We start from the raw sequence: 20,343 nt of genomic DNA, 5'->3' as shown, positions 1-20,343 counted from the left end.
AACTGATGAAGTTTGTATTTGGCAAAGCTACACTAACCTTTCTACCTATCCAAATTTGTACAAAATAAATGTCAAATAGCAGTGAATATAAAAAGTATAGTACTTACTGCTATAATCACCATATCCATAGTAGCTGTTGTAACCAGTGTAGTCATATCCTCCATAACCACCGTAACCTTGGCTGTTATATCCATAGTTGCCATAGCCTTGATTCCAATAGTTACTATATCCCTGGTTCCAGTTTTGACTGGGGCCTGCAGCACATTAATAGGTTCACTAAAGTCAGAAGATCAGCAAAGATCTTTACTTCAGGAGAATTAAAAAGCAGAAAAGCTTAAGACAGAGTAAATAAACTTAGACTCTAGCTTACCACCACCTCTTCCACGAGCTCTTCCTGCAAATCCTCCTCTGGATCCCCACTGCTGCTGTTGCTGATACTGTTCCTTCGACATGGCTACTTTTATTTCACACTAAAAGAGCAAAATTATGCTGTTATAACTACCAGTAAAACAAATCAAGTTTACAATAGCCTGAATAGCCCAAGATGTTTAAAATACAACTGGCTAACTTGGTATTTTTCTCAAAATCAGCTAATTTAGTTTTCCATACTCAGAATATTCACTTCTGAAGCTAGATGCTCATTATACTTATACTTATCAGGTTCTCATCAAAAGATATTACTAGGAAAGCCCAGACGAAAATTCACTAAAAACACAAATGCGTCTCTCCTGTTCTCCAATATAAGCAATTAAGTTAATTAATGTCTTCCATAAATACATTTAAAACACAAGAATATGTCGCATGCACCACACAAGTACACAACCTGTCTTTCAAGTACACTCAAGAAACTGAATTGAAGTCATTTTCGCAGAAAGCTAAATGATGAAACACTCCATATTAGCTACTTTTCTCTTTAAGTAAGTAGATGTGTTAACTTACTTTACTAAGACCAACATTGTGATATTTCTTTTCCATTATCTTCTTCACCGGCTCCTCTTCCTTGAAGGTAATAAAGCAGAATCCACGTCTCTTATTGGTCTTGTTGTCCATGGGAAGCTCTATGGATTCCACCTGATATTTATGTATAGAAAGTTTTAATATCTTAGTTTACATCTTGCAGACATTAAGAGAACAAGTTTAATGGGGTCAAATAGGCCCTTGGTCCCTATTCTGCCAGGTGTTAAAGTTCCCTTTTAAATCAGTCTTCAAAATTAGAATATCAACTTCAGCTTAAAATACAATCACTGTCGACTGGCTTACAAGCTTTCAAGAGGGAGCCTAGATCCAGAAAACACAGAGGAAGGTAGAATCTCCACTGAGTAGTTTCTAATCTGTCTGGATGGGGCTGATGAAAGGAGATGGGGACAGGTCTCTTGTGGTATAATAGTGAAAAATTGTTCTGTGGTATAATAGTGAATAATTGTTATCAGGACTGACTGTGAAGGTTGGAAATGTAAAGGTAGCAAAAGGAGGGGAGTTCCGATTGACTTTGCATTCTAGGAGCAGAGGTCCCTGAGACCATCAAGGAAGAGAGGAGTGCGGGACCCTACCCAGATAATCAGTGATGCCAGAGATGGAAGCAGAGACAATGACGCGGAGAGATGGAGCGGCTGGGGACTCTAGACGCAGAGAGGGAGAGGGGTTGTGTGCTGACAACGAGGGGCAGGCATTCAGGGCACACCCTTTTGTTGGTTGATGATGCATGGAGGGAATTGTAACATGACAATGAAACGATATACGATAGGATGACTGTAAAGCTAACGTTCTCTCATGTAAACTATCACATAATTCACAAAACATTAAAAAATATATTAAATCACTGTCACTGAACAACTGAAGATTGCTGAAATGGCAAATGTTTTGTTACCTATCTATTACTACTATGAATAAAGTCTCACAAAACACTGATTTTGCTAAGTTTTTAATACCAGGGTCACAAACTCAACTATGAAGTGGGGAAAAAAAATAGCCAATTCTAATTCTTAAACAGAATGAAATGTTTCTGGCACTTGCTAGAAAATGGCTAACGATCCAAAGTTTCATGAGTATTATATATTTCAATTCCTAAATACTAACATCAAAACATGAATTGTTTGAATCAAGTCAAAAATGTTTGTAGACTATATAAAGGGGGCCCCAAGCCACCCGTTTTCCTAACTTTAAAAAAACAAATCACACAAACTGCTGAAACTTTAAAACAGCTTTGAAAAATCCAGTGAATTTTCGTTTACTTGATGTGACAATTACATTTATACAAATTGTTATATAACCTCGGTCAAAACATTATAACATACCTCACCAAAACCACCAAAGTACTCCCTTATTTTCTCTTCAGGTGTATCTGGAGAAAGGCCACCAACAAAAATTTTTTTAACAGGTTCTTTTGTTTTCATGGCTTTGGCCCTTTTAGGGTCAATCACTTTCCCATTCAATTTATGTTCTTTCTGATCCATGACCTAAAGAAATTCAAGTTTTGCATTTTAAATATTTATCTTAAGTGCATAGAAAATTTACTTTAAAATAAATAAATACAGCTAATGTCAGGTACATGTTGACTGGTTCAAGATTAAACTGCCAAATAGTTTGGTGATGACATCAGCTAGTACACAATAATCAAAAGTCAATTCTAGATGGGGATTTAAAAAAAAAAAAGTCAATTCTGATTAGTGGCAACCCCATGTATTTCAGAGTAGAACTGCACGCCACAGGGATTTCAAACGCTGTGATCCTTCTGAAGTTGACTGCCAAGCCTTTCTTCAGAGAGAGGTGACTCTAGGAGAACTCTAACAGCCAACCTTTCAGTTGGTAAGTGCCCTCGAGTCACTTCTGACTTATAGCAACCCTGTAGAGTTTTCAAGGAGGTCTGAACTGCCAAACTTTTGGTTAGCAATCCAGTGCTTATTCTATAGCACCACACCAGGTTAACAGTGTTTAACTAGCTAATACATACTAGTATCTAAATGTGAGGTCAATAACAATGCAAGGGAAGAAGACACAAATTTAACTAATTCTAGATAACTAAATCCCAAAAAAACCATTGCCAATCTAGTGACTCTACAGGAGAGGGTAGAACTTCACCAGTTTCCCAGGCAGCAAATTTTCAGAGCAGACTGCCACATCTTTCTCCCACCAGAGCAGCCGATGGGTCTGAAATGATCTTTCCATTGTCAGCCAAGAGTTTAGCCACTGGGCAGCCAGGGTGTCTTACTAGGTAACCATCAGCTATATAAACAAATATAATTGCTACTTCCCCTTTGCAAAGACCAAAAAGATGATTAATTTTTGCCTAACAAATTTCAAAATGTTATTTGTGAATTTTCCATAGCACACCCTTTTAAGTTAAAGTCTTTAAGTTTCAATGATGTTTTAAACTGTAATTTGCTAGAGCCAGACACACAAGAATATTTAGCAAATAATTTTTAAATCTGACTCTTTCTTCAAAAAAATATACTAGAGTAAGAACTTTCTTTTACTTCCTAGACCTGAAGAAGGGAAAACCCCAATTAATGGAGAAACCCATTGTTAATCAAGCTATCCATGTTTTAGTATTTAGGGAAGTTTCAGCAAGTTCATGAGAAAAATCCTGAGTCTTTCAATAACATTTCTCCACAAACATTGCGAAGCCACCTTGTGGAATGAAATCTGTTGAGAACTAAAACTTGAAGGGATTCCCGTTTTTCTGGGATAGGGCCTGCATGTTTTCCACCTTTGACACGGTGTGGTGTAATTACTTTCCATACCTTGATTTAGTAACAAGTGTTAGTTTTTTCCTTCTCTGATAGGTTTCCGCCTTACACAGGTTCCAGCTTTCATAGTTTTACTGTATTACTTATCCAAATATTACTAATTGATCAGAACATACACATAAAACACTACCTTATCTACACTCTCCGACTCTTTAAATAGCACAAAGCCAAAACCCCTTGATCGCCCTGTGATAGGATCTAACTTCAGAGTGCAGTCTACAACTTCACCAAATTTGGAGAAGTAGTCCTTCAGATCTTTCTTTGTAGTGTCCCAGCTAAGGCCTCCTATAAACATTTTCCTGTAAAGACAAAAAGAAGTATTAAAATGCTAAAAATAAATTAAACTTTATATTATCTACATCATTAACACAACTTTCCAAAACTGCACCAATTTACCGGGCAGTAAATTAAAATGTCACACTTCCTACAGAAGCATACATCAAGGGCATCCGACTCCAAAAAGTTTTGCTTATCATTGCTGTTCTTGCATAATTTACAAATTAGTGAGCAAGCAGCACATTAAGTTTTTTGACATGCTAAAAAGATAAACATGTCCTCAAAATAAAAATACTGGACATTATGCTTCCTTTAAATTACAAGTTAAACACTGACAGCAGCAATACACAAACTTAGCTTCAGGTTTCTGTTCCAAAGTTTTTGACATGTCAAAAGGCTATACACAGTATAAAGCATTTATCACAGTAACCAGCATTGTATCTATATGTCAATTGCTATTCTAATTTTTAAAATTCTCTCATTTCTCATTAACAAAGTTAGCACACAAACTAAGAAATTATTCTAAGTCTCACAATTTACTTGTGAACAAACTTTTTTTGTGCCGAGTCAGAAATCAATTCCATGACTGTTTTAAGAACTCAGAATAAAGACAAAAGTATTATGAAAACAATTTGATGAAAAGTGTCAATCAGATAATTAGTGGCTAACCCACCAATTAACCTATTTCTTTACAGTAGAACCCCAGCAGTTAACCAGCAATAAAATATTTAAACCTTTATGTGCGAAAGCAACCCACTGGCAAGTGACAACTACCAAGACACTAGGACCAAAGATACATACTCAAAAACAATCATTTTAAAGGTAAAATCTTAAATTAGTATTTAACATTACTACAACAAAAAGGCCATAAAGCTCAGATCTGGCAGTTCTTTGATCCTTTTTGCACCCTGCCCAATGCCAAATAAACCTTCTGCCCTTTAAAAAACACTGGCCATTTTTAAAGCAAAACTGTCAGAATTTGTTATGAGATCTAAAAAAAATGCTCACCATGGGATTAAAATTCCTGTTTGCTCCATGTTTTCTCATTTTTATAACTGAGATGTAGTCATAACTGGGGCTTGATACTGACTTCCAGCTCCAGTAAAGAAATTACAGCCGGTCTGTATGCTGTAGGATAAGCACTCAATTGCAAAGTCGGTTTGAACCGCAAGGTCAGCAGTTCAAATTTACCAGTTGCTCCTTGGAGACCCTATACAGGGTCACTATGAGTAAGAACTGGCTTGATGGCACTCAACAACAATCATCATTAGGAAGGAATCCTGGTGTGCTGCTGTAGAATAAATACTAGAGTGCTAAACACAAAGTTGGCAGTTCAAACCCACCAGCCACTCTCAGAAACCCTGTAGAGTCTCTATTAAGTGGAAACCCACATAAAGGCACTTAATAAACCATTAGGAACCTACTCCATCGTGTGGGCTTTTAGGATATTGCCCTTAAAACCCATTCTTGACCAAAAGGACAACTGTCCCTTGAGTTACAAACTTCTCCCCAAAATGCCAGATTAACTGAAGTGTTAACTGATCTTACTACTTTATCATAAACTTGTTACTTCTAATAACAGTTATTTTGACATACAAAATAAATCTTACTTTAAGAATATACTGTTTCCCATTTTAGGTTATGTTTTCAACTTGTACATGTATCCTAGTATGGGGCCATTTTAGGTGTTTAATTTTTAAGACTTCCTCAAATAAAACTTCCATGTTGAACTTTTATAACACTTTTGATTATTTTACAAACAAATGAACAAAGATATCCACAATGCTGTGTAGGTCATTTTTAATGTTTATTGCCAATTGATGGGAAATGAGGTTTTTTCTCAATAGACATTTTTTTCTTTCTTTGAAATACAACTTCTAAATATCTAATACTTACTTCTAAACTAAAGATACAGAGCATTTCCTTTACAGATAAAAGTTCATTAACAACATTTACCCTTTAAAAGTGAAAAGCCCACTGCTATCTTTTTAAAGGTGAGAAAGAAAAATGACTATATAAAAAAATGGCTTCTTGCTGATATCCATGGCAAGTTCTAGAACAAAAACAATTTCTATTAAGTTGAGATTTAACTATTAAAACTACTTCTGTGATTACAGAAATTTTCCACCAAAAAATTGAACAAAGCTAGACTGAAATTATTTTAGTCTAGAGTAATTATAAAAGCTGTATTTTAAAAAGCTAATGTGTCTGATCTGTTCCTCAATGACAGAACTAGTTTTAACTACAGTGATGTTTACTGTGAAAGTGGTCTTAGGCCCCAAATATTGTTCATAGCACAGCGAAGAGTTTACTTAAATATTAGATAATAATACTAAAAATACTACTAACTGACCCAATGAAGTACCCTAAGCAACTCTCCACCTTCAATTTAGCCTAAGTTAATATGTTTCATATACATACCTCAGCACTAAAAAGGTTGACAGAAGAGTCCACCCTTCCTAATTTATCCAGGTATTAAATACTCTGGTCAAATATGTTTATGTAAGTATATGTACATCCCAAAGAATGATTACTAACTAGTTCTCAAAAAACCTGAGGAAGATATACAGTAAAACATCAGCTATTTAGCACTTTTAGAGAAGAGCCAAATATTTCTGAGCTGAAAGTTCCACCTTCCTTAAATACTGGCTGCCTTTCCAGTACTTAACCATCAGCCATTTGCAATGATACCTTTATTTTAATCAAACATAGCAATCATGATTTTAACACTTTATGACTCAGTCATCAGTAATGTATTATGCTACTGTCCTCAGGGGTCTTCTGAAACTAGTGCTCTTGCATGATGCTACAGCATAAAGCACTGGACTGCTAACCACAACGTCAGCAATTCAAACCCACTAACTAGCCACTCCTCAGAAACCCGAGTCACTCAAGAGTAGGAAATCAACTCAACGGCACACAAGAACTGCATCTCATTTCTTTTACCAAGTTCTATTTTTCATTTTTTGCCACATTAATAACTTGCCGTTCTAAAATGCTTCCCTCCATTTTGTAAATAAAATGAGTAGTCAGCTATCAAACTTTTTTTGTTCTTTCTAAAATTGTATTGTGCTTTAAGACAAAGTTTACATAGCAAATTAATTTTCAATTGGTAATTCATAAACCATACACATTGTTCAATGGCACTGGGTGCAATCCTCACAATGTGTCATCATCACTCTCTCCATTTCCTGCCTGGTTCTCCATTTCCATTTGTTGAATTTCCCTGCCCCTGCTGTCATCTATCATCTTTGGGTTTGGGGCAAATACTGATCTTTTAATCTTTATCAAATATTTTATAAAAAGAAAAATTTCCTGGCAAAAAAAGTGGCTATCATTTTAGAATTAACACCTATAGCTATCCAAAAGTCCTTTGACTTTCTTTTTCCGGCATTAGTATGGAAGACTTGCTCAGTAACAGATATCTACAGGAGAGCAAACTATTAAATCTGTTACATCTTTACAAATGTAACACATTACTAAATCCACTCCATCTTTATTTAAGAGAAACACCAAAATATAATCACACAGTACAGTATTGATAAAAAAAAAAAGTCTCTATCCCTCTTCTGAATTCCGGATAATATTTTAACCTCTCCAGAACATCAGCATTCTGGCATGCTCTCTTCTTTCAAATTATGAGATGGCATAAAATTATCAATTTAAATTTTATTTCATAAAACTGCTTAAAGCACAATATCTATGATTCCATCTAAATTACCTCTATTGTCCTTGAATACAAAGACTGACTCTCAAAATTGTCACTCCTAGAGGAAGTGTTGTAAATGCTTTCCAGAAGGTAAAACTTCAGAAAATGTTTAAGCAGTCAAGTTAAAACTATGTTAATACAACTCAAACTGCAACAGAAATGGAGCCCTATGCTTCATATATGACCCTTCATTGGTAATAAACAATCCCACCATTAAAATGTAGGGTTTCAACTTAAAAACACCTGTTGTTCTTGTTAAGTGCCGTCAAGTTGATTCTGATAGTGACCCTTGTATGGGGTTTCCAAGGAGCAGCTGGTAAGCTTGAACCCCAACCTTGCAGTTCAAACGACTTTCAGTCCGGCGCATTAGCCCACAGCGCCATATCACGACTCCTACTCAACAGTGAAAGTCTATTTGCCTTCAAATACTGATGTTACCAAACTACAGAATTAAATAATAAGCATAAAGTTATACAATTCAGTAGAGCGCCATCCAGATGTTAAGCAGTGTTATTTCAAGAATTTCACCTGCTTTCTAGGACATTACTATATTACTTCTTAGAGCCAGGATTTGAATCCTAGCTCTTCCACTACCAATTAAATGATCCTAAGAAAAAATGCAAATTTAATTCCAAGACTTTTCCCTAAACTGTAAAATGACAAGCTCTAACAGAGCCTGGAGTCCTGATGTGGCACTGTGGGTTAATGCACCAGACTGCAAAGCCATTTGAACTGCAAGGTCGGCGGTTCAAGCTCACCAGCCACTCCTTGGAAACCCTATACAGGGTTGCTGTGGGTCCAAACTGACTTAACGGCACTTAACAGAATCTAGCCAGAGATATATGTAGTGAGACTTAAACGGCATTAAAGTGTATAGACGAGAACCTCACATATCTCAAGTGTACAATAAAAAATTATTATTTAGAAAGGATAAAGCACAATTTAATTATAAACACTTAGAGACAATCATCGATTAACAGTGTATTGTCAAGGAACTAATTGTGTGAGACTTGTTTTAATTAGTGGGCTATATATGGATGAGCTCTTTGATGTTGAGGAAAAAAGGCTCGAATGTAACTTATATAAAGTGATCCTAAGATGAATTTTTTTCAATGTGACACACTGATAATAAACCAGAAATAATTTTTTTAATATCCAATGTAAGAAATATATCGATTGGAAATTAGGCCACCTAAGATTCTAAAATACAGCATCCAAAATCATTTTTTAAGATTCATCTGTATTCTAAATAAGACTCATCTGCATTACACATAAATCCAAGTAATTTTAGCACACAGTAATTTCAAAATAATTAAATAAATTACTATGGAGTGGTACTGGTTGGTTGACAATCTGATTTAATAACTGCATTCTATCTACTACTGAGATCACTAGGTTTAATACTCCAAAATCAACAAGAATTTTATTTAAAGATGTATTCTCTAACAAGTCTTTACTGCAGAACATGACAGCATTAAATACCTTTGTTGTTATTATGTGCCGTGGAGTTGGTTCCGACTCACAGAAACCCTGTACAGGACCTTCCGAGGCTGGAAATCTTTACGGGAGCAGAAAGCCTCATCTTTCTCCCGCAGAACAGCTGGTAGTTTCGAAGTGCTGACCTTGCGGTTCGCAGCCCGATTCGTAACCACTACGCTAAACACCTTATTCAAGGTAAAATGATAAACTATTACATTTCCTTACAATTTTTGAATTGTTTTTTTCTTAAGTGCCGTCAAGTCTGTTCCGACTCATTAGCTATCCCGTATAGGGTTTCCGTGGAGCAGCTGGTGAGTTTGAACCACCAACCCTGCATTCAAACGGCTGTGCAGTCTGGCGCATTAATCCACAGCGCCACACCAGGATTCCAATTTTTGAATCTGTTGTTGTTGTTAAGTACCGTGGAGTTGGTTCCGACTCATACAGGGACCCAAAAAATGGATTTTGTAACTTTGAAAAGGAGCTCTGGTAGCGTAGTGGTTATGAATCGGGCTGCAAGCCGCAAGGTCAGCAGTTCGAAACTACCAGCTGTTCCGCGGGAGAAAGATGAGGCTTTCTGCTCCCGTAAAGATTTACAGCCTCGGAAACCCTGTACAGAGTCGCTATGAGTCGGAACCGACTCCATGGCACATAAGAACAACTTTGAAATACTTCTGAACTCATGATCTTATAGCTTCATAAAGAGTTCTAACAGTTTAGAAACAACAGAATGTTAACCTGATCAACATTTTTTGTAAGAATATTGTTGTTAGAGGTCTTTGAGATGATGGTTCCAACCTAGTGTGACCCTATTCTGAAACACTACCCAGTCCTGCGTCATCCTCACAATTGCTGCTGCACTTGGGCCCACTGTTTCTGCCACTGTGCCAATCCATCTTGTTCATGACCTCCCTCTTTTTCACTGACCCTCCACCCTCCACTTTACCAAGCATGATCCTTCTCCAGGAACTGGTCCCTCCTGATAATACATCCAAAGTATGAGAGAGGAAGCCTGGCTTCTAAGGAATGTTCTGGCTGTACTTTTTACAACATAAGCACAAAATTCTTATTTAAATGTTTCTGGTATTTTTATATTTGTAACTATTCCTTTTACTTTTAAAGTCTTAAAATTACTATATGAAGTTACAACATTAATGATTTTTCCTTTCAAATTATAGTTTCCTTTTAAGTTAAATCAAAAGTTACCTATAAAAGCTCCTCCACCCAACCCCCCCAAAAAAAACCAGTGGGAACAGAAGCAAATACTATTGAATGATGATGCACAGAGAGGACTGTAATCACTGCAATGAAATGGGGTGAATGTAAAACCGATATTCTCCCATGTAAACAATCACTCAATTCACAATAAAAAAGTTTACTTTGCCACTAGATAATTCACATGGTTGCTGTGTAGTTTTTAAGGTTCCACAGCGTTCTAAAGGCTTTGTTAGGGGTGGGTAATTATTCTTTAATAATGAGGAAATAATACCTGGTATGGTGCTGTGGGTTAATGTGCCAGACTGCAAAGCTATTTGACCTGCAAGGTCAGCGATTCAAGCTCACCAGCTGCTCCTCAGAAACCCTTTACAGAGTCATTATAGTTCGGAATCGACTTGACGGCATATATATATAAAGAAATAAATCCTACTTTTTATCTGGAGTCCTGGTATGGCGCTGTGGGCTAGTGTCAGACTGCAAAGCTGTTTGAGCTGCAAGCTTGGCGGTTCAAGCTCACCAGCTGCTCCTTGGAAACCCTATGCAGGGTTACTATGGGTCAGAAATGACTCGAGAGAACTTAACAACACCATTTTTTATCTAATTACATAATAAAGTATTTCTAAACAGGATTAATTCCTCTCATTAACTTCATACTTTAAAATGAACCTATTTTAAAAATTACAATGAAAACATAACATCTAATGTTAAATAAGTTTCTGAGTAAAATTTAAATGCTTAACCCAATATTTTCCTTTTCTTAATCTCATTCCAAAGAAGCAACACCACCTTCCATTCTACTTCAGTAACACTCCATCAGCTTTATAAGGCAAAACTCTTTTTTTCCAAGATGCTAAAGAATGACATTTTGTTAATCTACAGGTTACGGTTCTGGTTACCACATATTACACATTACACAAATTTCACATTCATAAATCCATTTAGATCTCAATCTAAGAAGCTGGAACTTTCCCACAAACTTTTTGAAGCCCCCTTGTATTTGCTGAGTTTCATCTTTTTCACAAGACTAAAAAAGCTGGGTTTGGGGTGGGGTCTTCCTAGCTATCTGGGCTTTGTGGTGGTTGTTATGAGCCATGGAGTCGGTTTCGACTCACAGCGACCCTATACAGGGTTTCCGAGGCTGTAAATCTTTACAGGAGCAGAAAGCCTCATCTTTCTCCACAGAACAGCTGGTAGTTTCAAACCCCTGACCGTTGAGATTAGCAACCACTATGGTACCAGAGCTCCTTGGGCTTTGCGTAGGCAGAATTTAATAATGTGTAACCCCCATACTTAAACTTATCACTTTGATTATTAACCAAACACTGCAAATAATATGAGCCCTCCTCTCCCCCCAAATAAGGAGCTCCGGTAGCACAGTGGTTACGAATTGGGCTGTGAATCGCAAGGTCAGTAGTTCGAAACTACCAGCCACTCCACGGGAGAAAGATGAGGCTTTATGCTCCGGTAAAGATTTCCAGCCTCAGAAACCCTGTACAGGGTCACTATGAGTCGGAACTGAGTCAATGGCACATAACAACTCCCCTCAAATATTTTTTTAATGTCTAGCTCCAATGTACAATATAATACTCCAGAGATTCAAATATGTTTACCTTTACTCCACAGGAGTAAATCACTGGTCATATCAACTACTAGGGCACCAGATAAACACACAAACTATCAAAGCAGACTTTGAAGTAAATCTTTCCATGATGAACATTCTCACACACAAACCATCAAACCAAATTAACAAACATATTATATTACCTGAGACCACACTGCTGTTGAAAGTGAAGTAACAGAAAAAGATTCCATGCTTTCAGCATCCAACTCAGTGCCCTATCTACTAAAATGTTGAAGCAGAACTATAGTCAAATCAAACTTGGGACTAACAAGGAGGTTATGTTTTACTCCATTTGTGAATCTGTACACATTTGAGGTACCAAGTTTAAAGTGCAATGGGAAAATAAGTTACTCTATTCCTTTTTAAAAGCTCTCAATTGTGGCATGTTATCACTTGCAAGCTAAAACGAAACATTCTCCATAAAAGCCATAAATTGCACACCACAATGGAAAGACTCAAAACGTTTTCTTAGCATAGACTTACAGATGGCAGACTACCCAGGCAGTATTGTTATTGTTGTTAAGTTCTGTGGAGTCGGTTCCGACTCACAGCAAGGGTTTCTCAAGGCCTGAAATCTTCATAAGCAAACAGTCTCCCTCTTTCTCCCATGGAGCAACTGGTGGGCTCGAACTGCAGACCTTGTGGTTCGCACGCAGTCCAGTGCTTATCATATGGAATAAGCACATTATAAGACACATGGAAGAGAGACCATATAAGTGGAGAGAAGTACTAATATTTACAGTAATGCTTAAAGCATGCCAGAGAGCTTCAAAAATCTGTGGAAAAATGAAATTTTTCTACAAAATTTGTGAAGCCCTCTCTTGTTAAGTGCCATCTACTCAGTTCCACCCCACAGCAACCCTGTATAGGGTTGTTTCTGAGGAGCAGCTGGTGAGCTTGAACCACCTACCTTACAGTTCAAGCCGATTTTGCAATCCAGCATGTTATACCACAGCGCCATTTATATACTTCAAAAACAAATATAAAAACAACCTCCAATGGCAACCTGTGGAAAGTTCTAACAAATGCTAAAATCAATCGAGACCCTTCTCATGGTTCCAGTTTTACTAAATCAAGAAATCTGTATGTTTGGCATGGGACTACTCCAAAAGTAATTACATTTACAGAGCAGTGAACAGATTGCTCTGTAAACACTGGAGTATAAACTATAATTTCAAATACTTAAAAAGCATGTATATGTCCATTACATTTGAACTTCTGCACTAACTATAGTTATAGGACTATACTGTCCTGTAGAATGAAGTACTGTTGTACTTTGGTTAATTAAATGGAGTCCTGTTGTGGCACTGTTAAGATAAGCACTGGACTGCTAACTACAAGGCTGGCAGTTCAAACCCACCAGCTGCTTCTTCAAAACCTTATATAGAGTCACTATGATTGGAAACCAACTCTGACAACACTTTAACATTTTTCCTTCTGTCCAACACAATTCAAACAAATCAATGCAACACTGTGTCTAAAAGGTTACACAATATTCTAGTTCTCCATTGATCTTAAAATTGTCAAATCTCTATCTACAAGCCCCCATTCAGGGAGCTTTGCTGCATGGCTTGTACCATTTTGCCAAACAACTTTAAAGTACATATCTCCCCAAACGAACATAAAAAGTCTACACCACAAAGCAAAATGATTAATTCCAGTGTAATTACTTGTAAATAAAAACTAGGAAAAAAGTTGGAAAAAAAAAAAAAAAAAAAAGAGGTGCACCCATGGTAAACTATAGAACCATTCTTCCTACAAATGGCTCTCTGTTCATTCTTACCTTTTTCAAATGAGCTTATATACAACAAACTGATTTTTTTAACACTTTTAGGATAAAACTGTAGTGTAGCTGCTCGGACACCAAAGAAAACTTAAAGGTCTAAAGGGAATGTGACATAACTGGGTAGTCTTGTCTTTAAGAAAAACTGTAATATCCTTTACAAATGAGAAAACTGCATTATTTGTGAAGCTAAAGCTTAATTTTAAATTCAAAGAAACCTCAGTAAAAATCTATTTTCCGTGGATGACAACTGGTCATAGTCTAAGCATGTTCATTAACTGTATTTAATTGTTCATTTTACTTCAAAGGCAACCCAAAAAAGCTGTAATATTAATATGTAATATGGCAAACATTCTAAAATAAAACAATGACTCTCCAAGTCTAAAACTTAAGACTATTTCAAATTACAGAAACTATTAAGATTTGAAAACAACCGGAGTACTGGAGTTACATCTTTCAACTACAAATATAATTGAATCTCATTTAATTTGCCACTCTTATCTCGTGAAACTGAACTACCACAGTGCCCACTAGTCAACAAAGATTTTATAATCTTTTCACATTCTAGTCAAACTCTGACCTAAATTGCCCACATCCCCACCCCACCTCATTTTAATTTTTCCTATGCCTACTGTTTCTGGTCTGCTTTATTTCCAACCAAAAATGGACAGATTTCAGTAGATGAAAAACAGTAAATTTTGTGTGAAATCAAAATTTTTTTGACTAGGTTCTTAAAATAGAATGCAATTAATATAATGATAAATAAGTCAACTATCTGCAAATTACTTATTCACCTGTGGCCCTCCAAACTCCAGTGCTGGTGGATACAAACCCCTGGAAAACTCAAATATGCTCCTAAAGGTGGAAAGATGGACATTTAGGGAGGGGGAGGGTGGGACAAAAAGAACAATACTCAACCTACCAGCCTTCCAAACAGGAGTCATGCAATTGTGAACACATGTAACCAATTATAACTAACATTCTAGATATCACACTGAAAATAGAAATCTGAACAAGCTGTAGTGGTAAGCCACACCAGCTCTCCTCTGAATGGATCCTATCCATTTCATATTAACGTTTCATTTACAAATATGGTTGGTGATAAAGGTCAACAGCTTTGCATAATATACATACAGCACCATGTTTAAATTGTTTTACTTCTAACATTTACAGAATGAGTAAGACATTTAAGACACTTTAAATATACAGTATTTATCAAGTAACCTTTAGCATTAAACTCGGAATTGCAACAGTTTTCATCTTAAAAAGGTCAACAATAAAATAACAGTAATTTTTTCTTGCCCAGATATAAAAGTACATTACTAATATTTAGCTTAAATTGGCCAAACCGAAATTACATGCATTACCACAGATCAAAAGTCTTATTAACAGCATCAGTTTTGCCCAAAGATTACAGACTATGCCTTAAAAGAGTTTATATTATATCCCAGGCACGAATAGCCGACTCTACTAATGTCTAGAATTTCCTGGGGATCAATGGGCAACTAACACAGTCTGCATGTTATGGCTATTGAAACCTTATAAATCAGAAATAAAATTTTAAAAGTTTTACCATTCTTCCCGCTGTGCCGTCGCTGCTTCAGTGTGTCGTGGGGAGGAGTTTGAATGGCTAGGGAATTAACAACCGGTACAGCAACCAATCAAAATTCTAGTTTTAGTTTTTCACATTGTTAGGGTTAAAAACTTTAATTCATTTACACTTCAGTTCAATAATAGATAACTACAAAGGGAACTGCTTTGTGATTTGATAACTGGGGCTAATAGAAAGCTAGCTCCAATATGTACATAATTAACCACTTTGGTGCCTTTGACCAAAGAGAATTCAGAAAACACAAGTTCCCAGATAGTTAAAATATTCTTTTCGTAAACTAGACATAATTAAAGATTACTTTTGTTTAACTAGGAAATGCTAGTTTCCCCTCCCACCACTACTCCCCCCCAAAGCCAGCACACATCAGCTTCAGGACAAGAACGTGGGATTATTAAATCTATCTTCCCCAAGAAGAAAATCGTTGTTTCTAATAGTGGATTAGAGGGACATTTTATTGCTTTTACCTTCCACCTTATTTCTTGTTATAGTGTGTGGGGGGCGGGGGACGGGGGGGACGGGGGTTTCTCTCCTCCATTATAAAAAAGAATGCAAACGGGGAGTAGGAAGCACATTCAACCAAGAAACCTGATTGAGTTCCTGCTGCTAACTCCTTTCCTGTAAGATCCCGCTCCCGAGTGCTGCGTTTTTTCATATACTAAATGCAGCCTTAAGCTCTATATACAAGCACTATTCCAACTAGAGAAAGGAAGTTAGTACTTAAAAGGCTCGTCTCTCCCCACATATCCCTAGCACACAATACAGTGCCTTTCATTCATTTTGTGAAAGAGGGCGGGCAGACCTTTTTAACAGGAACAGAGAGCGGGAAGGAGAAAATCAAGAGACCAAAATGGATTCTGGTCATTCGAAAGCAAAAACCGGGTTTCGTTACAGAAAAGCTGAACAAAAAGAAACCCCTTAGGTTACTTTAACGAAAGTAAGGAGCACAATGGGTCTGAGCAGTTCAAGTTGGGGGCCCCAATAGCAGAGGGCGCGAAAAGGGTGCGCGGTGGGATCCCCTCAGAGGGGTGGGGGACCACCGCGCGAGTCGGGCGCAGGCCCCGCCGCCCAGAACTCGGAGAAGGCGAGCCCACCGAGCACAGCCTGGGCTCAGAGGCGGCTCGGCCACTCGAGCTGACGCCATCTGGCCCGCAGCCTGCGGTACGGGGCCTCGAAGGCAGGTCGTCTTGCGACCACGCCGAGTGCAGGGAACTACCAGGTCAAGGCGAAACTTCCCAAATGCACACAAAAAATCAATAAAAAATCAATACATTCGGCCTGAAACTGAAGCGAGCGGGCGGGTGGGCGGGCCGAGGTGGGCACTACGATCCCTACAAGCATGTGCTTAAGAGAATCTCATCGTCTCAGGACGAAGCGAAAAGCGCCCGAGAATCCTTAGCAAAAAGACAGCAAGAAGCTTATTGTGTTTGTCTGCGTTTTACTAGTGCGGACTCTAGGACATTTTCCAAGGGGATCCCCTGGCCAGGCGGGAAAAATCCGGGTGCAGCCCGGGGACGGCAAGAGCTAGACACGGGGAAGGGAGGGGCGAGAGGCGGGAGGGGAGAAGGAAATGAAGGCCCCGAAGAAAACGGGGCAGCCAGGCTGCATCGGGGCCTGGCCGGGGGTAAGCGGGAATGAGGCCTAATGGTGGCGGAACGACTTGGGCCTGACTATCCTGGACCGCCCCTTACTCACCCTTCATCCTCCTCATTCTTACTGGCGTCGATCTTCGCCCCCTCCGACTCGGCACTGCCCCCTTCGGTGCCTCCGGCTGCGGTTCCGCCCCCGGTCCCGCTTCCCGCCGTCGCCGCCGCCGCCGCTGCTGCCGCTGCCCCCGGCGCCGCCGCCGCCACCATGGCTCCCTCCTGCTCGCCCGCCGAGCCGCCTACCGCCGCCGTTGCCGCCGCCGCCGCCCCGTCCCCGCCGAACTGCTCCTCCGACATAGTGCTACTGCCTCCGCCGCCGCCGAGACTACACCCGCCGCTGCCGCGAACCGAAACTAGCAGCAAAGTAATCCTCGCCGCTGCCGCGCGCTCGCTCTACCTCGCGAAGCACACAAGACAGAGAAGGCGCGCGCGTGGCTGCAAAGGCTCCTGCGCCTCTCCCAGGCCTGCCCCCCTCGCCTCCCACTCTCGCGCGACACACACTCCCGCTCTCTTCGATTGCACTAAAAAAGAATAAGAAGCAGTGGCGGCCGCTCTTGCCTCCTCCTCGCTTTAATGGCGCCGCCGCGGACCACCTAAAATGGCCGACGGAAGAACGGCGCGTCCCGGTCACGTGACGCTAGCGCGCGCCCTTCGCGCCTCCCCCGCCCCCTCCACCGCTAGTTTTTTTTTTTTTTCCCTCTTCCTTCTGGGGCTCGCCCTCTCGCTCGTTTATACCTTCTCTTCACACGCTGCGCCGCGCCGTAAAGCGTGGGGCCTTTAAAAGGAACCGGAAGTGGCGTAAGCTAAAACGGACCGCGCGGAGACCATCGAGAACAAGGAACGCTGTTTCGAACAGGCGGCTAGAGGGGTTCCCTTCCTCTGTCCCCGCCCTTTCGAGTGTTTCTGGAGTCGGCGCTTACCTCCTTCTTCGAGGCCAGTTTGTGGTGGCCCTGCAGGAGAGTGGGATTCCTTTCCCAGAAGACTGCTGTGCACTTTGGACCTGCCGCGTTGGGGTGGTGGCACATTTGGCGGCCCTGTGCCCTGGTACTCCCCACCGTGACGCCTAGGGACTCCGGCTCGTCGTACGCGGAGTAAAGCGCCGTGGTGGCGGGCCAGGCGCGTGCATGGACCGCCGCAGCTCCTCCGCCTGCCTTGCCGCCCGGAGCTCTGTGACATTGACGTCTTCGTCCCTACCGCGCTGCCTGTCCCGAGCTGGCGAGTGGTGAGGCCGAGGCGGCTGACTATTAAAGTTCCTTTTTCCTGTAAGATTAGCTGTTCAATTAGAAGATTTTCGTTTGCCTGCTTTTCTCCTGGAACTTTTTAGGCAAAAAAAAAAAAACACGTAATTTGAATATTTTAAGGAAGCGAGATTGTATTTATTCGAAGATCTGAAAGCCTATCACGATTCTTTTTCAACAAGTGTTGTTTGTTAGCTCAGCCATGGTTTCCTGTAATGTTTTGGGTTGTTGGTGTTTTTTTGTCCTTGTTAAATATAAACTAGGATATATAATTGTCATTAATCGTTTTTACGAAGTTTCCGAGTTTGGAGAGTTCGTTTTTCATTGAACTTTGTTAGGTGCCGAAGAAGCGGTTCTTACTAAACACCTGTTAAGTGCTGTGGATTTGATTTGGAGTCTTTGCTACTTTGTGTATGGTTTCTGGTGTGTCCCTGTAGGATAAGCAGTAGACCATAAGGTCGGTTTGAACCTTAAGGTGCTCCTTCGAAACCGTATACAGGGTCACTATGAGTCGGAACTGACAGCACTCAACAACAATAACAATAAGGTTTCTGAGGAGCGGTTTGTGGGTTCTAACTGCCAACCTTGCGGCTAGGAATCCAGTATGCTTCCTACAGCACCACACTTTGCAGGACCACCGTAAAGCCAAAACTCTTGGCGAATCTACTGATGGGTGTGAACTGTCAGACTTGAGGTGAGAGGGCCAGTAGTAATACACCTTTTAGAAATCCCAGATGCCTTGGATGAAAACTGGACTCTTCAGGCTTGGAATCTGCAACTTCCTGCAATACACCAAAAGGAACATGAAGTTAACAAATAAGTATATGCTTGTTTGGTTTGTATCGAAATGTGCAAAATATATCAAAGAACCCTGAAGAATATTTTAACTATTCCATTGTAATTAAATGAATTTTTACCTGGCACCATTCAAAATTCTGCAGAGCAGATTGAAAATAAGTTTGTTTTAAATAATGAAGTGTTAAATCAGTTTGGATTGCAGAATAACTAAGACTGAAGAATACAGATCAAATTCTGAAAACATCTTTAAAATATATGCTTATCAAACTCCTTTACTAAGCAAATCGCATGGAATAAAGTTTGTCTTGGATCAAATGCCACATGCCAACCAAGAAGAAAGGGATATTGGGCTCAAACCATGTATTACAAGTTTGAGAAAACTAAGAAGAAGATCCAATTGAAAGGAAATTTCTTGACTCTCTTCTAGCTTCAAGAAAGGTTGAGTCCCTGTGATTTCCTTTGGCCTTAAGTCATCACTGGACATATTACTACACTTTTAGTAATAGTGACTTTCCCAAAGTCTTCATTTTAATTTATATGTGACCCAGTAGTTTCTGGGCTTCTGAGAACTTACATTTAAAATTCCAGGTACCTGTGTGTGTATGATGCTATCAGAACTCGTCCTTATTAAGGTCCAAATCTCTGCATTCTATACCCCTACTTGTATTCAGCAGGCCTCTTATTGCATGTCATCAGGTCTGTTCGAACCCATAGCTACCCTGTATATATAGGATTTCTGAAGGTGTAAGTCTTTATGGGAGCAGGAAGCCTCATCTCTTACTCCCATGGAGCAGCTGGTAGATTCAAACTGCAGACCTTAGGATTAGCAGCCCAACGCATACACTACCAGGGATCTTCCTCTTAGAGCTCCAAGGCCTAGTAAATGTCTTTCCATCTTTCAAAACATGCTATTGGAGCATGTTACTACTTCTGCAAAGCCTTCCAAACACTCTGAGGCAGGTTTTCTCCACTTCAGGTCTCAGTGTCCAATTGTACTAGATCTTGAGAACTAAGATGTTTTCTGTGTATATCTTACTACCCCATACAATTAAAAAAAAAAAAAAAACCTAATATAGTGGTACCAGCTGTTCCATGAGAGAAAGATGAAACTTTCTGCTCCTGTAAAGACTTAACAGCCTCGGAAATCCTGTACAGGGTGGGTATGAGTCAGAACCGACTCCACAGCACATAACCACCATCCATGTCAGAGTTGATTCTAC

General features: G+C 39.5%; 1 protein-coding gene across 3 annotated transcripts in view; it reads right to left on the bottom strand.

Annotated features, from left to right (window-relative positions):
• Nucleotides 1-17,694, bottom strand: part of HNRNPD (heterogeneous nuclear ribonucleoprotein D (AU-rich element RNA binding protein 1, 37kDa)) — a 20,230-nt gene extending 2,536 nt beyond the window's left edge. The window contains exons 1-7 of one of the 3 annotated variants that reach the window (XM_006876949.1): nucleotides 17,137-17,648; nucleotides 15,406-15,462; nucleotides 3,877-4,045; nucleotides 2,295-2,456; nucleotides 940-1,071; nucleotides 371-470; nucleotides 108-254 (exon numbers count right to left, since the gene is read on the bottom strand). In XM_006876949.1, coding sequence (XP_006877011.1) covers nucleotides 108-254; nucleotides 371-470; nucleotides 940-1,071; nucleotides 2,295-2,456; nucleotides 3,877-4,045; nucleotides 15,406-15,462; nucleotides 17,137-17,384 — 1,015 coding nt within the window. In that variant the 5' untranslated portion in view covers nucleotides 17,385-17,648. Of the gene's footprint in view, nucleotides 1-107; nucleotides 255-370; nucleotides 471-939; nucleotides 1,072-2,294; nucleotides 2,457-3,876; nucleotides 4,046-15,405; nucleotides 15,463-17,136 lie in introns of all 3 variants that reach the window. The other 2 variants (XM_006876950.1, XM_006876951.1) reach the window with 2 other exon arrangements.
• Nucleotides 17,695-20,343: the final 2,649 nt, after the last annotated feature.

Source organism: Chrysochloris asiatica, unplaced genomic scaffold, assembly GCF_000296735.1.
Source record: "Chrysochloris asiatica unplaced genomic scaffold, ChrAsi1.0 scaffold00434, whole genome shotgun sequence".
NCBI classification, from domain to species: Eukaryota; Metazoa; Chordata; class Mammalia; order Afrosoricida; family Chrysochloridae; genus Chrysochloris; species Chrysochloris asiatica.
The sequence above is the reverse complement of the archived record's forward strand: the minus strand, read 5'-3'. Positions and strand labels throughout refer to the sequence as shown.